Source organism: Mus musculus, chromosome 6, assembly GCF_000001635.26.
Source record: "Mus musculus strain C57BL/6J chromosome 6, GRCm38.p6 C57BL/6J".
In the NCBI taxonomy this organism is placed as follows: Eukaryota; Metazoa; Chordata; class Mammalia; order Rodentia; family Muridae; genus Mus; species Mus musculus.
The window spans coordinates 28,535,001-28,556,582 of record NC_000072.6 but is presented as its reverse complement, the minus strand read 5'-3'; the positions used below and the strand labels follow the sequence as shown (position 1 = coordinate 28,556,582).

Genomic DNA, 21,582 nt, shown 5'->3' with positions numbered 1-21,582 from the left:
GCAAAGCTTACCTTTTCTAGCAGCTATATTTTTTAAATCTCCTACTACTAGTACGAAGTACCAAGTTTAAAGGAGGACATTAAAACAGTTAATGTGAGCAGGGCGTGGTAGCACATGCCTTTTATCCAGACATTTAGAATGCAGAGGGAGGTGAATCTACATAGCAAGTTCTAGGGCAGCTAGAACCAGACCCTGTATCAAAAAAAAAAAAAAAAAAAAAAAAAAAAAAAAAAAAAAAAAAAAAAAAAAACCCCACAACAACAACAACAACAACAAAAAAAAGTTAAAATGAGGACCAGTCTACCTCACTATTTAAAAGCCTTGACAAGTCTCCTTAAATATGTATCTATAAATATCAGCAAGAAAATATGCCAATGAAAGCATCAACTGATTTAAATTCTAGAAGCAGGACACGAGTCTTGCTTAAACTGCACAAATGTAGTTTGTAGAGTACACCACGGCATTACAGAAACAGTTTAAATGTTGTTGTTGCTCAAGCAAAGTAGAAGGCGGTTTTGTTGTTGCCCCTTTCTGAGGTAGTGAATTCATGTTCAAGAAGCTGCTCTTTCTGGATGAACCACAGCAAGGCAGCTAAATGAGAGACAATTTAACAACGCTAAGAATTCACGACGGGTTCGTGTTGCATGGAAAGCCACAGCAAGGCTTTACAAGCGACACAAGGTACACAAGGAGCTCCTGTGAGGCTAACATGACAGGCGCAGGAGCGAGCCACCAACCAAGCTGCCTAGACTGTTCACTAGGAGAGACTCTTCATTTGAAATACAAGGGGTCACCTCTTATTTCCTGTAGGAGAATCCATTCCTGGGAGAGAGATCATCGAGTGGAGATGGAAGAACCTAGGATGGGGGAGGGATCCAAATAAAATGCAAAAGCAAGCACAGCCATGATCACACCTGCAGGGACATCTACTAAGAGCGAGATGAGGAAAGAGAACAGAAACAACGGGACTCTGCCAGAGAGCACCTGCTTCCCTGAGTACATGCGAGCAGATCTATAACACAGACAGGCAGGACAGGACGAAACACTACCGCTCCAGCCCTCAGAACACATTTCTTGCTAGGTGATGTGGTAAGAAACGAAAGGCTGCAGGGTTTTACTGCACTGAGTTTTACATTTGTCAGTTTCCTTCAACAGTATCAGGCTCATTTCTATCTTCTTGGATTGAGAACTCTCCTTACAAGAGGAACTGCCTTCCTCTACCTGCTGTTCTTTACCCAGAGGAGCAGTCATCTTCCACAGCTCTGCTATTTCTAGATCCAGGCAGCCCAGAACTAACTAAGCTCCCCTGCAGATAAGCCTGCCTGAGCTGAAGGAGTCAGCTACTCTTCCTCAGAGGAGGACTGGAGTAGGCAAAGCAGGCGGAGTGAGGCGAAAAGCTTTTAGAGGGAGGAGGTGGGGCTCAGAGCAATCTTCCAGGCAAGCCACAGTTGTGCTCTGACAGAAAGGCTCCAAGTAGCTCAGGCGGCAGGAAGGAACTCGGACATTTTCCTGGGAAAACGCTGAGTTGGAGGTTTAACACACGCTGGAAGGGACCAGCAAAGTGCTACCAGAACTTCCTCCCTTTTTATAAGAAATCACAAGTGGATACAATAAGGTGAGTTGAATGATGTGAAGTCTCCCTGCTAACTGGGCTAATAATCTGGATATCCCTACCGTCAAACTAGCACATGACACTGTCTGTCGATCTGCCATGTAAACACAGTGAGCTCTCTCCCATCCGCTGCAGTAAAAGGTAAAGAAGCTCCAATGAGGGTACTCAATACACCTGCACCCCAACTCATAGGGCCTGGGCCTCAAGACCAAGCCTGGAGGAGCAGAAGGCTGACAAGGGAACCCTGCACACACCAGCAATCCCTTACAAAGTTCCACCTACAGCTCCTGCACACCAGTCATCTAAAACTAGCCATCCAGCTGGAGAAGCAGATGCTAAGCAAACTTCATATGAATAAGGAGGAGGCTTTCTCCTAATTGCAGCCCACCTTACAAAAGGCAGCCACCCAAGGAAAGAGTCTGGGCCTCCTGGTCTTCTGGTGGACTAATGGCAGAATCACAGTTAAGGGTCAATGTACTCTGCCAATCTGCAGCCAAAGACTATGAGCAGGAGCTACTGAGAATTCAAGCACCTTATAAAACTGAGTACCAACTACATGGTTAGCCTGCAATAGACTTGAAGAAATGAGGAATCTACTTGACCCAGAAAATCAAACTGCATAGAGACAGAAAAAAGAAAGCAAGCAAGCGAGCAGAAACTAGAAATTATAACCATCTAATGTATAGATTTTCCAGACTCTGCGTTGACAGAAGCAGAAACTGAGGACCAGTGTGGGGCCAGCAAGCCTATCAGATGCCCTACATCACACGCTGCTGCTGCTGCTGCTCAGCCTTACCGAGGGCCACACAACAAAACAAGGACAGACTGATGCCAAGCAGAGAAATGACAGAGTAAAGAACACCGAGTTTCTACAATGTCTTCACGGCTAAGCTGAACAGAGGTCTGGTTGCAAAGCAGCCCTCCACCAAGGTGGACATAAATAAGATTCTGTAAGCCAATCCAGCTACACAGCATAATAGTGGGTGGATTAGAACTATAAAATGTGAACGCCCTATAAAATGACTGCAAATATTCAAAGAAAGGCTAAAATGAAAAGTGACACCAAAAATATGCCTAACCAATAGGCCTGTCAGTTGCTGGGGAAAGAGCAAGCATCTGTGTCCTTCAGCTTCCCTTTCTAGTCAGCGCTGAAAAGCCTTTACTGAGAACAGTGGGGGCAAAGCACCACCATCCATCATTCCATCCACCATCCACCTGCTGGCCAACACTCTCTCACACGCACACGCACACTCACACACACACACGCACACGCCTAAAATTATAAACATCTTGTTAATAAAAACAATTCCTCAGAACCACAGAGTCTAGAATACATGAGGAACTTAAATGTTTGGTTTCTAAACAGAACAAAAATTCTCCCAGCCCAAAGCTAATTAGCCCACCAAGGAATGAAGCCTACAGCTCTGGCCTGCAAAACTGCAAAGCATTGGATGGCTGCACTAAACTTGCCTTGAATATAAATGTTACATTTTTTAAAAAAAAGTAATTTATCTAAACACAGTGTAGGTAGTTCTGCAATCAGCACCTCATAAATAAAGAGAGAAAGATGACGGGAAAAGCTCTCTAATTGATTTTAAAATTAGTTCCAGCAAAGAAATAATCTGACAACCAGCAAGGTCGACAACAGAAGAGGGAAAAAAACAGCCCTGAGTAAAAAGTCCACCTAAAGACGTCGATGAATCAACATACCCGAGAGAAGACATTTGGAAAACCCTGAGTAAGAACAGAGGTGTTAAAAGACAGAGTCAAATAGGGACTGATCTTCAAAGACACGTAAAATCCTGAAAATAACCCCGCTGGGTGGATTGAACTCAAGCTACACTGTGCTAAAAGAATGTACATTAAGGGGAAACCATACAGAAAGAGGCAGGGCTGGTTAAGCAATGGCAGAAGTTAGGCTAAAACAGAGTGGGGAAATGATGTAGCTGCCAACATCTAATCCAGGTGTAAACTATCCAGCAAAACCAAGCAATGCAATTAAGAGGGAAGGGAGAAACCAGGGAAGCAAAGACGCCCTCCTGGGACTTATGAACCCAGGACAGGAGCCCCAGCTGAACAGAGCTAGCAGAGGCATCCAGAGATTAACAGAGGGTTTCGAGTAGGCAAAATGATGCCCACTCAAAAGCAATCTATGAAATTACTTCTCATGCCTCAGCAGACATGATTTAAACATTTGATAATTGTCTACTATGGTCATAGTACTCTCTACAAGATTCGGAAAGGGGAGATAAAGATGAGAAATGGCATTCCTGCCCTCAGCGGTGCTTAGACTTCACAGAGAAAAGCAGGCATGCACATCAACAGGTATCATGCTGGAGAGAAGGAAGGGCCTGTGTGTACAGAAAGAAGTCTCTGACCTAACAGGATTCTTAAGAACCTGAGCAAGACAGAGGGCACAGAGAGAGGTCAGAGAACAGTAAATGATGGTGCCGCCAACTCCAGAAACAACAGAGAATCACTACAGCTCAACGAGACTGAGAAGTGGAAAGAAACATGAACACACAGCATGAGCAAGATTTAGATAAGTTGAAAATGTTACAACTGTGTGATAGTGATGATTAAAGGAACAGAGAAAAGAGAGATGGGCTGGAAAAGGTAAATGCACAAGGTTCGGGGGATTAACCACCAAGTCCCACCAGGAGGTTGTTAAAATCCCACAAATATGATTTGAAAGAAAGAGGCAAGGGGATCTCTGGCTCAAGGAATGGAAGGAAATATAATTTGTAAGACAGAGAAGAAAGAAATCAAATGCAACAAGACAGGCACATGCTGTCTTTTCCAGTTTAAAATATCCCGACCAAGATCAGTGGCGTGTCCATTTTAGGAAACTGCTCTGTCTAGATACTCAGTGTCTTGACCTCATCACAAGGAGCCAGCCTTGCTGGCCAGTGACCTCTCAGCTGAGAAGCAGATCACAGCAGTGATTTAAGTGATGGCACCTGGATAGTAATCTCAAAAACAGCACATGCACATTTTGGAATCTTAAATAGGTGAGTTATGCCCATTTCCTAATAGAAATTTTTTTCAGCCTTCAATAAAGGAAGTTTCAAGTGTTCATCTCAAAAATGCCCAGATCAAACAATTTGGAACCGGGTACAGAAAGCCTCTGCCAGCACTCTGACACGTTCCATGTCTTTTGATCACACTGCCGCAGTCCCCAAATCTCTCCATTGGAAACGGGTGGAATGCTATATCCATTTCAAAGAGCTTTTGCTTGTCTCCAAGGTCCTTAATGCCAAGCTGGAGTCCCTCTCTAATTTGCTGTTTGCCTTATGTTTCCAGTTACAAGCCTGAGATCACAGTTACCGGGTTTATTGGTTTGCCCGTACTTTGCTTAGGGACTCTAACCTCACAGCTTTCTCTTGGTATGCATCTTAGTGGCCACATGGTCTGACTGAGGATCCAGAAGGACCACTCATCTTTCTTTCAAAAGTCAAAACTAGAGGGAATGGGCTGAGAACCACTTGTAACTGTGTCTAAATGGCAAAGCACACCAGGGTCCTACACAACAGATGGAGTTATCAGAACCTGAATCAGCCTTGCCTCTGAAAAAAAGCTTTTGAGATTTCCAGGGCATCCTTAGTAATGTACTTACCTGCAGTTCCTCTCTGCCAAAGTGCCTGTCCAAGAATCCCAGGGGGCACAGACCTGGGAGAGACACCCAAAGTAAAAGCAGCAAGGACACAAGCTTAGAAAGACCCTTCACTGCCCAGGCCTGAATGTTTACAGGCCGTGATGTGAAAGAATCTTTATGGTGAGTTCAGAGTGAAGAAGCTCAAGGACAGGGAATGGAAATGAACAGACAGCAATAGCAGTACAGGACCAGCTTCTACCCTTGGACTTCCACTTTTCCTGAGTACCAAGCCAGAGACAGAGTCCAAGGGAGAAAAGGGAGAGCCAGACACACTGCACAACAGAGCCAGAGAAGAGGCTCTGCAACCAAAAGCAAACGTAATCCACGAAACACCCGGGGCTGAGCAAACACTCTACCTGTTTTTTAGGTAAATTTCAGCTCCATCTCTCTGTGCCAACAACTACAATAGCACTCCAAGAGCAGACTTCAGGAGGAAATAAGTCAGCCCCTGCACTGGATGCCTGGGGGCTGTTTCCTTTGTCATTAACACTCCAAGTGTAACACAAAGCCTATGGAAGCTCTGGGCTATGGAGCACTAGGCTTTCCAGTTTCAGATCAAAGCCAAGAGCTCCCTAGGAAGCCCTAAGATTGCACAATGTACTATCTCCTTCAAGGCAGCAGCTCAGAAAAGCCAGAGCCTTTCTCTAAGACTTACTTCTTTATGGCAAACAACTGGATAAAGCAAGCTCTGCCTTTAGAGAAACCCCAATGCCTGTGCAGGTTCACAAGAGCATCACATGTAAGTTGTAAACAGGCTTTCAGCCTGAAGGAGTGCATAGCTCCTAAGAGCGGACACTAGATTCACCCTGAACCATCCAGAAGCAAGACCAACACCTGCAGTCACACCCACCCGAATGCTTGAGGGACTACTAACTACACACACTCATGCATTTAATCCTCCCATCCCACCAGCCACCACGAACCACACTCCTATCACAACACAGGATCTGCCAGGCAATCCAGGAAAGCCCTAGGAGAAAAAACAGTTGCTCTGGTGTTTTAAATGCTTCGTCTAGCTCAATTAGAAAATAACCAGAGCAGAAGGGAGAAAGTACAGTTAGCCCTGGGCAAAACCTTGTTTCCCTGTAAAATTTAAGAAATGGTACCCCCCCCATCCAATTTTTCCTATTACACCACCCTGACTCCACCCCACCCCAGAGCCCCCACACCCACACCCCACTGCCATGCTATTTCTAGATGTTGTCCAGAAGATGTGCTTAACTAATGATAGACTACTAAAATTTCTAGGGAAGGAGGAAGAGAAACAGTGAAGCGAATGTGCCACATACTTTTCTAAAAGTAACATCACTGGGTCCTCATCTGGAGCTCAGGTCAGCCGGCCGTATGGCAGGAATTGCTAAGGCCATCTGCCTGCCCATCACACTGCTCACTCAAGTCTCCTCTGTTATCTATCCTCCAGCTTCTGCATCTGCATTCTCTCCCACATGGCTCTTTTGCTTAAGAGTGCTCATACCATAAGCAATTGGATTATACCTTTCTCCATTTCCAAGCCATTGACCCTCGAGAAAGTACCTGGTTACTTACACAAAAGGTAATTTCCCAAGTGCATGCCTGGAGGCCTGGTACAATCCACCTACCACATACCTTCATCCCCAAACCATCCTAGCATTCGGGGTTTCTGAGACTACAGGGCTACTCCCCATCTCCCAACAATACACCATCTTTTCCTTGGAGAGCCTACCAGATCTTGGTCTAACTAGGGCAGGAATATATTCTTGTGCAAGCTGCATCTTACACAAGGGCATCGAGCCAAAGGGACAGAGACAGAAGAGGAGCTGAAATTCAGCTTCCCCTCTGTGTGCCAAGCCCTGACTGAGCTGAGGCTCTAGGGGAAAGGACATCCCTTTCTGATTTGTACTAACATACCAAATGAACTAGCACAGGTACTAAACCTCAGTAAGAGCTCTACTTTGAATATTTTTAAGTTAAAAAACAAACAACAACAACAACAACAACAACAACAAAAGAGAACTATTTTTTTTCCTCTCTATGTAGCCCTGACATGCTAACTGTCCAGGAACTCTGTATATAGACCAGTCTGGCCTCGAATGCACAGAGATCCACCTACCTCTGCCTACAAGAGGCTGGAATTTAAGGTGTATACCACTATGCCTGCTTCTACCTTGAATACTCAATTTGGGCTTCTTAGTTATGTCTGCTGCCCAAGCTTCAACATCTATATAAATTACAGCACCATTGGGAACTAGAGACAAGTTTTCTTCCTATACCCATACTGTAAATCTTTGTAAACTTTAGAATAAATGTTGAAGAGAATCTCATGCTCTTCGTAAGAGCTCGTGGGAATTCTTCTAAGGAGGAAGGAAAATCCTCTGAACCCTCCAGGACCCAGAGGGACTGCTGGAGGCACAGCTACAGCTCTCGTTTGTCACAGTCTCCCCAGGTACTTGGTCAATTAAGGCTTATCAAAAGAAAATCCACAATTACTCCTAATAGATTAGTTTTGTACAAATGTAAATTACTTTCATATCTTGTAAGTCAAATCACTGACATAATAGTTCATAACTCTAAACACATCTTTCTCCTCGGCTTAAAATTCGTCAAGACAAAACTTAAAACATAGCATAAACTCTTGACCTCTGACCCTTGCTTACCAACCAAGGGCTCTTGTTTTCGTACCCTCGCACCTAGCTACCTGCTCTACTATTCATCATCAAGGCCCTCATTTCATGTCCGGAAATGTTCACAGGACACATACATGTCCTGGCCCTGCCTGTAATTTCCTGTCATTCAGGTGGCATGCCACTCACACACTGTCCTCGGGGGCTGTACATTCTCTGGTTCCCCCAAACTCACCCGATTGTCATCAATGTTTTAAATGTCATTTCCTCAAAGAAACTCTCAGACTATGCATTCTTCCTAAACTTGAAACTTTTTGTAGCAGTGAAATTATTCATGTGCTTCTACTATGCTTCAAAGTTCATGAGAAGGTTTCACATCCCAGAACTGTATCAGAAAGCAAGTAAATACTGATGGTGACTAACCCACTCACCTCAGCTTCTCCAGATGTGCTGTCCATAAAAAACAACAAAAATCAACAGCTGCCTATCAGCCACTAAAACCTTCAACGATGCTAGAAAGAACTGTGATGGGTATAAGTGTAAAACGTGGTCTTAGTAGGGGAGGAGGACAGTCTATTTCATTAATGTTTTAGTATTCATTAAATGTTGATGGAATATTCTATACATGTTTTAACAAATATATATATATATACATACATATGTACACATATATATACACGTATATGCATGCATATATATATATATGAGCTAATATATTTTAGTTTAAATATAGCTAGCTAAAATTTAAGGCAACAAATATAACTGGTTTGTGTGCCTTCCATGACAGGGCTGGTCTGGCCTTCCCCTTATGTGCTTACTTCTCATCCTTGAATCCCCGTGTATCAGTTTCTTAGAAAAGTACCAGAAGAGCAAGCATGCCTGAGTCCTACAGAGTACCCTCCACCTCCACGCTGGGGCTGGTGTGTGCGTGTGCATGTGTGTGCATGTGTGTGTGTGTGTGTGTGCATGTGTGTGTGTGCAGTGTGCTCTATCACTGATCTCTAACGGGATCCCTTCCTACATTCTCCCAGAAGAATTTAATGAACAAATAATGACAATCAGTCTTCATTTCTCTCAAAAGCCATATGTTGCTGACTATTATAGCTACGCCTTACTTAGAACTTTCTTAAAATGGAGTAAGATCTCAGAAGTGAAGAGAAAAGGAAGGGGGTTGGGTAGAAGAAGAAAAAATTCATTTTGATAGAAAACAAGAAATAGTATTATCAGAATCCAACCTGAGCTAGAAAAACAACAAACAAATAAAATCAACAACTGCCCATTAGCCACTAAGCTAAGAGAAAAGTATCTTTCAACAGCTAAGGAGATCTAAAGGCACCTGGGAAAGAGTCCTCAGTAGGTTAGCTCACTCTCCAGGAAACCTGTTACTCTACCTAAGCTCAACACGCCCCAGCCCCTAAAAATGGCTTAAAATCCAGCCACATTGTCTGCATTAACATAGTGCTTTAGCTAATGATGCAGACATAAAAATTAACATTCAAGAATTTCAAAGTTGTGGTTGCTGTGGGAACCTTAATTCCAACTGTAGAGCACAGATGCAGAATCGTGGACTACTCCCAATCCTGATCAAATTGGAGATGTGTATTTACTCTGTGCAATGAGGCACAGCCACAGTTACTGAGACAACCTCATTTTGGCATTTCTAAGCTTTCATGCATTTAAAATTTCAACCTTACCACAATACTGTTTGCTGCATTAAATTGCCTCCTCTACAAAGAAAAGAGAGCAAATGAACTGATTGGCCAGACATTGAAATCACCCATCCTGTGTGTGTTTAAGCATGATCTGATTCAAAAGATAATTATGATATTTTGATTTTCCTCTCATGGGCTGTCTATTAACTCCCTCACAAATAGGAACAGGGTTTGAACCTCAGCTTGTAAATGCACTATAACATGTGTGTGCACAAAACATTGGAAGGGCAAATTTCACATCTTGAAAACCACAAATGAGGTAAATTAGAAAGTAGATAATTCACAACACTAACTTCAACAATGATATTTAATTTATAAAAACTGCCCTTGTGGCACGAGCTCTCACCAAGGGCCTAATTCTATAACCAGTCAACATAATCACTTAAGTTATCAGAAGGAAATAAGAGGACCAAGAATGATGGTCTTAAAAGCAAGCTACAACCAAACCCAAAAAAATACTCAATCTCAACTCTTGTCCCTACCACCTCAAGTCAAATCAGCACAAACTCTAGCCATGAACTACCTGAAGCACACTGAAGACCAACTCTTCCTGCAATTTCATATAAAGCGTAATTATATAGAAATCACATGCACTTGCTTAGTCCAAAGACTCAGCAAATAGTACAAAACATTATCATTAGCAGTGATAAAAGATGAGTAGGTGACCCTAGAGAACATTGACAAAGATTCATTTTACCTAGAGCAAAACCAGAAGGAACTACCAAACCAAAATGACCATCAAAAACAGACCCTGTTACTACATAAGTAAAATACAGAATTTCTCCATCTTATTCTCTCAGAAATATAAGATCTTAAAGTAAAATTCGCCTATCATCTCCCATATCCCACCCCTAACTGCTCTCCAGCTCCCTAGGGAGGAATGCCAAGTGTCACTATTTGCAGTGGACCAGAGCAGAGCTAACTAAGGTTTTGGCTGCAAGTAAAAAGGCATAATACTTGGAGACTGTCAAAGACTTGTCCTTTTACAGACTGACATCAGACTTAACTAAGTGCAGATGCTTCCTGAGTGCTTACAGTAAGAATGACCCTCACAGGTTCATGTAGTTGAACACCTGGTCCTCAGTTGGGGTGCTGTTTTGGGGAGGTCTAGGAGAAGCCACGCTAAAAGCATGTCACTGGGTGTGGACTCTAACATTTCAAAGCCTTATGGCATATGTCTGTGTTCATACTTCCCCTACAAACACTGTGTGTGCAGTTCAAAATGTGAGCTCTGAGCAGCACTCAGTTCCCACCGCCACTGTACTTGCTGCCATGGTTTCCCACCAATAGACTCCTGTCCCTCTAAAGCACACAGCAAAGAAACCCTGCCGTCCCCAAGCTGCCTCAGTCATGGTGTTTTAAATCACAGTAGTAGAAACCCCACCAGTACACTTCCTGTTCTCACCTGTATGTTGTCTCCCTCCAACCTTGGTGGTCGGATGCTTGACAGGTGGATGGTCTTGTAGTCTCCAGAATTCAGCTTCACAACAATGGCATCAGCATTCAAAACCTGCATGACCTATAAGGAAGAAGGGGACAATGTTTGAACTGGCTTCCATAGTCCTCACCATCCAGCAAAGAGCCAGGCCCATCACAATCAGACATGAAAGTGAGATAGGTAGCCATCTTAATAGACCCAATACTGTTTTCCTACCAACAATGGCAGAGAAAATATCCAATAATACTCAAGTCCCAAACCATATGATGATCTCTCAGTAAAACAAAAGCTGCTTCATTCACAAGATGATCGATCAGTCTTTATCTCTTGTGGTTAACTAGCAGGTTAAAAGACTAGAAACCTGAGCCAGGAGCAATGGTGCACGCCTACAGTCTAAGCCCTCAAGAGGCAGTGACAAGAGGACCACTGAGCTTAAGGCTGGTGGAGGGTGTAGGTTAAGTTCCAAAATGAGATATCCAGGGCTAGACAGTAAAAACCCTGCTTAAATATGAATAATAACATTAAAAACCAACACACTAAAGCCAGTCTCTACTGAGACTTTTCTTGATACAAGTTTAAAACTACAAATCAAAATCCCAACTCAATGGCTGTAGTGAAAGAGACATGGGTTGGACAAGAAAAGGGTACCACTCTCACTACATGAGAAAGAACCCCAATGAGATGTGTACTGGCTAGTTTTGTGTCAACTTGACACAGCTGGGGTTATCACAGAGAAAGGAGCTTCAGTTGAGGAAATGCGTCCATGAGATCCAACTCTAAGGCATTTTCTCAATTAGTAATAAAGGGGGAAAGGCTCCTTGTGGGTGGGACCATCTCTGGGCTGGTAGTCTTGGGTTCTATAAGAGAGCAGGTTGAGCAAGCCAGGGGAGGCAAGCCAGTAAAGAATATCCCTCCATGGCCTCTGCATCAGCTCCTGCTTCCTGACCTGCTTGAGTTCCAGTCCTGGCTTCCTTGGTGATGAACAGCAGTATGGAAGTGTAAGCCGAATAAACCCTTTCCTCCCCAACTTGTTTCTTGGTCATGATGTTTGTGCAGGAATAGAAACCCTGACTAAGACAAGATGCCTCAATAGAAAGCAGAAAAATCAAAGGTACGTGAAGAACAAAAGGAACTGTCAGCTCAGCTCAGGGAAGAAGCTGCTTAGCCATTAATCTCACAGGCAGAAATAGTAAATTGCTAAAATATTACCTCAGCTACTCTACAAGCTATCTTTTTAGAATGCTACTATGGACCTGTCTGGGTGTGGAAACCAAAAATCATTACCATTTCACCCCACGCTCAGCTGAAAAGATTCCCTCCCAGGCTGGGATACAAGGATATGCATTTGAAGGACAGAAGCACAGATATGCCTCTGTGGAGGTTAGAGCACCCCACCAGTGCGCACAGGGTAAAATGCCATTCACACTGGGACAGGGCCCCACCACGGCTATGACCAGAAACCATAATACAGCCAGCAGTCAACAATTCACCCAATTACATCCAAACCCTGTTGCTTCAAAGCTGTTTGGGATTTTTCCTTTTCTTCCTTCTTTGCAAGCATTACAAGGAAGTAGCTGACTACAAAATTTGGTCACCGTTCATTCCATCTGCAGAGTGAAAATCACTCATCTATGCTTCGATCAGGCCCCCATCAGGAATCTCTGAATGGCTGAACTACAGGGTCAGCTGCCACAAGGGAGGGAAGACTGACGAAATTTCTCTCTTTTATGCATGAAACAAAAGCACCTAGACTGTCTGTTCCCATGATAGATGAACACTGGGAAATGTCTTAAAGGAGGCCTATTTCGTAGAAGGCCCAAAATTCTTCAGCAAAGAATACACTCATTTATTTGTAGACCCATCAAAAACATCTATTCTCCACCTTTACAAAGAACCAGCAAATCACATACCAAAAAGAATAAAGAATGCTCTGAGGGACAATCTTAAGAATGAGCAAACAGCAGAACCAAGTTAGAAAATATGCACCACAGAAAGTGGCCGTAGCTTAGTAAACCAAAGAGAAAGAAGGAAACAGATGCCAGTTAGAACCCAGCTGTGCGTGCATGGAAGGCTGTGGCTGGCAGACGGAAAGGTCTGGGTTTGACCACTGTGAATAATGGAAGCAGCAGAGAGAAAAGGCCACAGATAATGAAGGATCTAAGCAGACCAAAGAAAATTAGGAGTTGTTATTTTTCTACTGTACATTTAAGATTACCCTGTAACTCTGAACAGAGCAAAAGTCAGTGTCAAACCTGAGTTCCTGGACAGAAAAACTTGAAGATCACAGGTAATAAAAATATATAATATGAGGTCAAACTAGGGTTAGGGCTGGTTATCAGAACTGGGTAGTATCAAAAGGTACCAAGACCCTCCAAATCCAAGAGCTTTCTACATTTATCAAAATCAAGACAAAAAAACCTCCAAGGTACTTACTGTCTAGAACATACAACCAAAAATATAGATACTAGACATATTAATGCCAAGAACTCATATCAATAAAATACCTTCCCAAAGCTATCAACAGTGGACAACAGGCCCAAACAGAAAAGGCCCCATGACTATGTCTCAATCTGAGGGTTGTGGGCTTCATGACGTGTCTTACTCAAGACTAAGTGTGCTAGTCTACTATTCTAACTGCAAACAAAGAGAAGAAAAAATCCCTCTAAGCAATACCAGCAAAACAGTTCCTAGCCAGTCAATAATTCTTTCAAAAGGATACCCAAAGGAAAATAAGACAATCTTCAGTCATCTCAAATGCACACATCTCACAATATTTCAAAAATCTTACTCTTGGACAGATCTGTACTTACTCTCAAACTCAAATTAACTCTTATTAAATTGTCAGTTGCCAAAAAAACATACAGAACTTCCTTACAGCAAGGCACGAAAAAAAATTTTGACAGTGCTTGCTGGTGAGCATGCTCAGAGAGCAAGGACGCCAGGGAAAGTATCCCAGTGTCACACCTCCCCCTTCCCAGAATGGGAGGATCTAAGCGTCCCCTCTGACAAGGCTGGTGCTCATCACCCCTTAGAACATGTTAGCGACAGCAGTAAATGGATTCTTGAAGCTTAAATTTTAGGCCACAGCAGCAGATTCTCTGCTTGGCATATCCCTGATTAGCAACCTCCTCTTCAGAGCTGCGCACTCAGATGCTGCCAAGGGATGCAAGGCTCAGCTTTCAGAGGGAGGGCAGGAGGGAAGAAAGGAAGTGTGCGCCTGTGTGTGTATGGGGGGGGGAGGTCTACTCCTCTGTAAATGGTGCCATTACTGCCCAGCAAACAGCAATTGCGTACAAAGACATGGAAGAAGCAATAAACTACTGGGTATCGACACACACTGTGCAGTAAGTAAAATGCAGAGTGGATCCCACCCAGAGCCTGCTCATCACCACCCCTGAATAGACCACCCTTGAATGGCTATATTTCTCAGGGAGCTTTTCATCAGGAGAACTGAAGTATAAGCTACAGATCTCTAACCACGCCATCCTCATACAGACACACCAAGAGATCACCCAAGGCTCAGGAGCAGAAATCTATAAGGAACAAGTCACCATCTGGACTCAAGATTACACACACTAAATCCAATTCCTTCTGCATCACTTGAAGTCTAGTTGCAAAGGAAAAAATGTTTTCATGATGGTAAGATATAAGCTAAAGGCCACCACTGTCGAGAGAACTACTGAGCTGTGTCAGGAAAAAAGAAATACTGATCCTTTCTTTGGTCCCCTGCCATAGTGACAATCTGCACAGGCCCCTTCAATGCTCACTGTGAATCCAGGAGCTGTTCTATTTGGCTTCATAGAGTCCTGCAGCATGCATCAGTTGATGCATGCTTACAACCACCTTCTGAGGTACAAACACCCTCCAATATGTCAGCACTGCATACACACCCAACAACAACTCTATATCAATCTTGGTATAGAAAGAGACAGAGAGCCCATCAAACCAAACAGGGCTTCTACAGGACAACCGGGGACTGCCCTTTGATGAGACCGCCCATCAGAAATGAAATCCATGCCCTTCACCTTACTGATCTCTGATATCTGATCTTTCTCCTGTACCTAGGATCATGTACTATGCTTAGTCTCTGTCTTCCATCATAAAAGTACAAATGCAAGCTTGCTTTTAATAAAAGTTAATAATCATAGCAATATCCTGGTATAACCAAATATATCAGAAATAACTAAGAGGACGCTGCACATCAGACAAATTTCTATGGGTGGGTGACACCTTACAAACTACCTCACAACTCCTCAAAACAATCAAGGGCACAAGGAAAACACGGAGAGTCTAAGATGCTGTAAGGAAGTAAAATAAGCAAATTTAATATTAATGAGAAAGAAAAAAAGATATTAAGAGAAATCTAAATAAAATGATGACTTCATTTAATACCAGCATTATCTATATTGGTTCATCAATTATAACAAATGCACCACACTCACACAAAATACCAAAGGACATTAGGGTAGCAATGGACTCTCAGCATTAACTGTTCTGGAACCATCCTAAGAATATTCCTAAATCTCTTCTAATTCATTTGCAAACTGGACTGTTAATGAAATCTTCCAAACAAGTCTTAGCCTATCTGCAGTGCGGTGGAGGCTAATGTTCTGGCCAAACCATCCCTACAACTTCCTTATCATCATGTAGTTCCTTCTTTGACAAAGGTCAGGTGAGTGACAAATTTTTCACTTGTTTGTATTTTGCCGTCTCTGAATGACTATATAAAAATATATTGGCCAGTCCTAAAGCTTTATCAAAAAGCTACTTGCATTCAACATAAATCTAGAAATTAAGCAGAAAAACAAATAAAAGGCATACAAATTTTAGGAGAATAAAATTAAACTGTTCATAAGACATATATGAAGAAAACTCCAAGATTCCTCAAATATTATTAAATCAACTCATGAATTAATAAAGTAGTGGAAGACAAAAATCAGTAATTTCTATATACTAACAATAACATCTAAATTTTATCCCCAATAGCAAGCATCACAAACAGCAAACTGCTTAGGAATAACCAAGGAAGTAAAAATGTATACAGTACAAACTAAAAAAAAAACACTGAGGGAGCTTGAGAAGTGGCTTAGTAGGCAAAGGGCTCCCTGGGCAAGCATGAGGACCTCAGCTGAGATCGCTCTACCCTCACAACACCCATGAAAAAAGGTGAGTGTGACAGGCATGCCCAGAATCCCAGTACTGAGAGGCAGGAACAAGAGGATTTCAGGAACTTTGTAGCTAGCCATTTTACCTAACTATTGGCCTGCACAGACACTTGCACACATTTACCATGCATACAGATAAGAACCATTAGACAAAAGATAAATGGAACCATATCCATGATTATGGGTAAGATCTAATATTGCCAATGTCGATATTATTTTTGCTGGTTAATAACAATATTATTATTGTTGGTTGGTTTGATTTTGTCAATTTGTCAATTTGATACAATTCTATCAAAATCCCAAATGTAACTACTTTTACTTTCTTTTCATATGCAGTTTCACAGATTTACAGGTAATCTGTGTGCACAGGCTATGTGTGATACATATTAATACTGTTGTAAACTTGACAAAATCTAGAACCAACCCCGAGATTAGTCCTTGAGCATGCCTGTGAGGCATTTTCTTAAGTTGGTTAACTGAGGTGGGAAGATCACAAACCAGAACCACTATCATCAACACCACCATCACTAGCACCAGCATCAGCACCTTCATCAGCACCCAGTCACAGCCTGGGCCTGGGCAGAATGAAGAGGAGAGTAGGCAGGCCCTGGGCACTGGCATGCACACATTCAATGTTACCTTGCTCTGACTATAGATACAATAAAACTAGTTCCTTGGGCTCCTCTACTACAACTTCCCTGCCATGATGAGCTATAAGCTAAAGAAACTTCCTGTGAGTTGCTTTTAGTCAGTTTTGCTAAAAGAGGAAAGAAAAGCTAGGAGAGAAATCAGTAGCAGGTGTGAGGTGTTGCTGTCACAAACCTGTGTGGTTCTTAGGAAATATATTGTGACTAGAATGTGGATTTGGTAGCCTAAGCTAGAAGAGCCAATGAACACCAGAAGTATTCATTTACTGTTTAAGTTTTGTCAGGGTATTTTTACCATAGTATTAAGAAACAAAGTAAGCTAACAAGCCAATTGGTATTGTTCATGGCTTACTATATGTACTACTTAAATGAGCACCCAAAGTGGCCTGATAGGTTGTTTGACATCGGTTTGATCTGGCCTTGCAGAAATAGAAAAACATGTTAAAAAAATTTTCACTTTGGAGCTCAAAGGGCCACCAAATAGGCAAAAATAACAAAACTGGATAGCACATGTTTCTTTATCTCAAAAGTTACTACAAAGCTACAATAATAGAAGCCATATAGAACTGTCATAAAGACTTGCAATTCAGACGAGTGAAAAAAGGACAAAAATGAAGCTTTGCATTTGTGGTCAGATGGCTGTGGACAGGATGGGAATTCAGTAGGTGAGGAAAGGCAGTCTACAACAGACAATACGGAAAGCTGAAGGCATGAATGATCGAGCTGGAGCCTTGATACCACACTAAAGACTGACTTAAACTGGATCGGTGACTTAAATATGAAACGTTAAATATCTTAACAGAAATCACAGGGCAAAAACATCACTGTTTTGCACTTGGTAATGATCTATTGGTTATAAAAACCAAAGACAAACATAATAATGAAAATAGTAAATTAGATTGTGCACCAAAGTACAACTAATAGTAAAAGGCAGCCCACAAAATGTAAGATGGCATTTCTAAATCATGTATCTGACAAAGACTTAATGCTCAGAATATTTGCAAAATTCCTATAATTTAACAACAAAATCAAGCAGTGCAATTAAAAACGGGAAAAAACCCTGAGTTCAACACCCAGCACTACAAACAATTTTTAAAAACTGAAGAGCAGGCAAAGGACTTACAGAGACATTTCCCTAAAGCAGGCTACACAAAGATGACAAGCACAGGGGACAGTACAGCACCCTGCAATGGCATGCCATGGTAAACCTATCAGGATAGATCCTTCAAGGAAGTAAACTAGGGGGCGGGATCTCAGAAACCTCCTATCAAACGTCTATAGCCATGATGCGGAAGAATTCATGAACTAGAATCAAAGAAAAAAGTGGCCGGGGCAAAGTCAGGTCCATTCTGACTAAATACCTGCACTCCAGCAGATCCATGCTGCAGCCCTAGTTACCTTACAACCTGCTCTCCAATGTTGGCTTTGGCTCTCAATGCCAGCCAACTATGTGAGCTCTCAAGCAAAGTCTCAAAGAATGAGCTTGAAGGAAGGAGTTTGCGTAATTTTACATCTTTTCAAAACACAATGTTGAGTGTTGTTTATGCTATCAAGCAGAGAAGGTCTCTAACAAGCAGGGCAGTGAGAAGACATCTCTTGATGACAAGCGCTTTCCCCCTGCCCCCAACAATGCTATTCAGGTCTGTGAAATCTGCAATGCCCACAGATCCAGCAGTAAGGACAGGGAAGCCAAGCCACGTGCTCAGGGGACCATATGGCTACAAACTGCACAGATCAGCTAAAACGCCACAGGGAAGGCAGGCAGGGAACTGGCAGGCCACAACAGGCACAAAAGTCGCAGGCAGGCTCAGCTAATCGCTGTGAAGGGAACATGCTTCTCTGCTAACCTGGAGAGACAAGAAGAGGCCTCCTTTGCATTTCTTTCTTTCAGGGATAAAACTGCTTAAGCAGATGATGAAAACCAATTTTTCAACAGGCCAGATGTATAAGAAAATCCTTAGCTGAGTTTTCAGATTTCTCATAGTGACCCTCTTAACAAAGACCCATCTACAGCTTTTCAGAATTCAACTAGGAGACGCAGAAGTCCCCGCTGAAGAGGTCAGGAGTTACCTTTTCAAGGATTTCAGACGATTTTAGTGATGTCCTGTAGAATTAGCTCCTGTACTGCACAGTAACTGTGGAATAGCCCCTATTTGGAATTGATTGGGGAGGTCTGTGGGACTTTAAACTGTGGGTGTGAGGGCCCTAGGCCATAAAGACCTTTGTTAGACTGCCTTGAGAACTTCCTGGGCATTAACACACCATTTTTGTGTGTGTTGAAGGGGTTGCAGGGGGAGTGATAATGGAACTAAGGATTGAATTTAGGCCCACACACATACTTGGCAAACATTCTACCAATGAGCTACACCCCCACCTCCTAACATTTTCAATTATTTAAAAATTACTATTGAGCTACAGCTGGGTTTGGGGTTACAAAAAACAGTGAGGTGTAAAGCCTAACAAATATTTATTATGTGTTCCTTTCAGAAAATGGTGGCCAATCCTTCTTTGGGCACAAATCAGAAAATAAGCCTACTTCTATCAGTTAATAGTTCTGAAGACCTATTTGCAAAAATATTCCAACTACCTCTGAGGAAATAACTAGCATTTACAGACACTCAGTACACTTTCTAAGTATGGGAAAAATTACCAGCTTACATGAATAGCAACCTTCTGGAGACTAGTTAAATAAATTATGGTATAGCTTCACAGTGAAATATTAGGTACCAATCAAGGAAGTTGATCCAAATGCTTTTTTTTTTGGTTCCTTCTCTAAACAATTATTAAACAAACAACAACAACAAAAATTAAAGGATGTGTTTAACCCACCTATTCATCTACTTACATAAGCTCAAGAATATAAAGATAATCTGAGACCAGGTCTGCCAGCCATAAGATCCTGAAAGCCAGTGTGTAAATGGATGACTAGCTCACTCCACAGGCTCACTAAAAACCAAATCCTGTGGCAGAAGTGAGGAAACGAACAGGTGATCTGATAGAGAGTGCGGAAGCCCCATTCCCTCTCCCCTAGCTGTCCAGAAAGACTCCGGAACTACCAAATCTGGCATCTTAAGTAACAACCAAGGAGCTGAAAACCAGGACTGCCTTCAAATCTTTGAAACAGCTGCTAGACTTCAAGACATATGCCCAAAATCCGCACAGTCTCAATGCTTGTAACTTAGTATTTTAAAACCTTATTCTTAAATGAAAGACAACCAAAGTCTATCAAATACTTGAGGAGCCTCGAATATGAAAAATGGTGGACCAAAATAACCAACAGAGGGACACAAGGAACACAAAGGAAAACTGTAGACTGAAAGGTAATTCTTCAGAGAACTACATGACCTGAAACGAGTTTTACAAGTTTGGTTTTAAATAGCAATAGAAGAGATGCATTTGAACAAGTGAAATTCTTAGAAATGGAAGGATGAATAAGGAGGGAGGGAGCATGCATGCCTATCATCCCAGCACTTTGGAGGCTGAGGAAGGAGAATCTTAAATTCAAGATAAGCACAGGCTATACAATACAACCTTCATCTCAAAAACAACAAAACAGGTTTTTTTAAGACAAAGAAAATAAGAAGGAAAGATGCAAACATTAGCCACCAAGTACAGCTTCCAAATGTGAGCAGTTCTGGGAAAGGAAGAACAGAGAAAATAAATGAAAGGTGACAAAGCCGTTTAGGGGAGACGTGAACCTGGAGAGCTAAGACTGGAGCACAACATTACATCATTAAAGGATTTCCATAATTCTTTCTAGAAAGAAAAAGACTCATACATGGATGAAAAAATATCAGTCATTCAGATCACCAAAAGGGGTGGGGGGACTAAATGACAACAAAATCCTAGGAAATTTAGGAAATTAGGGAAACTAAACTAAGAAACCTAAATGACCTCTCAGCAATCCTATATCAGGACTCCTGGAAAATGGCTTCGGGCACAGTAGACTGGATGACTAACCAAGGATAAATGGAATGGCTTCAAAGATTACCTCAACTAGTCTGCTGTCATGAAGAAAGGAACAAGTATGCCACGAAAATGATGGAGTGAATCAAGGAAAATCCACAGGGTGCAGAAAGCATAGTCCTAATCTAAAGCAAGACAAAGAAACCACCTATGATAATGTCAAAGAAATCTGAAGGTAAAATTCATACTGTGAGAAAAAACAATCAGTTAGTCCAGGTTGGCACTGCCCAGGTTTCAAGACAGAATTACCGAAGGTAAGAGGAGCAAACTGAATGGATGTTTTGAGACAAAAACATACAGGCAGAGAACTGAGAGTTGAATTAATAATGTGTGTAATATATTTGCATGTAAATGTTTAAAAACAATATTAACTTCAGAGAACACACAAAGTATAGGAAATAAAAATTAGCTTTGCTGTGCAATATAGCTCTTAATAAAGAATTTGCTTTACAAGGCAAATACTGACTATTAATTTAAACAAAGTCATAATCATATTGGAAAAATGGGGAAGACCATGTGTATGCCCATGTGAATATTTGTGTTTGAATGAGAAATTTAAATGTTTTCTCTTATGGAATGAAGTAAAAGCATTATTAAAAAAAAAGAGAAAATAACAAATAAATCTTGTATTCAGAGGTACAAAAGAGCCAACTGCTCAAAGCTCTTGACATGGACAAGCCTGGTGTCACATGTCTGTAATGGAAGCATTTGAGAGGTACAGGCAGTTCACGATCACTACCATGGACTTCATGTCAAATGAACAATGTGGCTGCCATCTACGGCGAGA

The 21,582-nt window shown here is 42.0% G+C and overlaps 1 protein-coding gene across 2 annotated transcripts in view; it reads right to left on the bottom strand.

Moving 5' to 3' along the window:
* Positions 1-21,582, bottom strand: part of Snd1 (staphylococcal nuclease and tudor domain containing 1) — a 454,826-nt gene that overhangs the window by 378,580 nt on the left and 54,664 nt on the right. For both annotated transcript variants that reach the window (XM_006505142.3, NM_019776.2), the window contains exon 10: positions 10,985-11,098. In XM_006505142.3, coding sequence (XP_006505205.1) covers positions 10,985-11,098 — 114 coding nt within the window. The remainder of the gene's footprint in view (positions 1-10,984; positions 11,099-21,582) is intronic.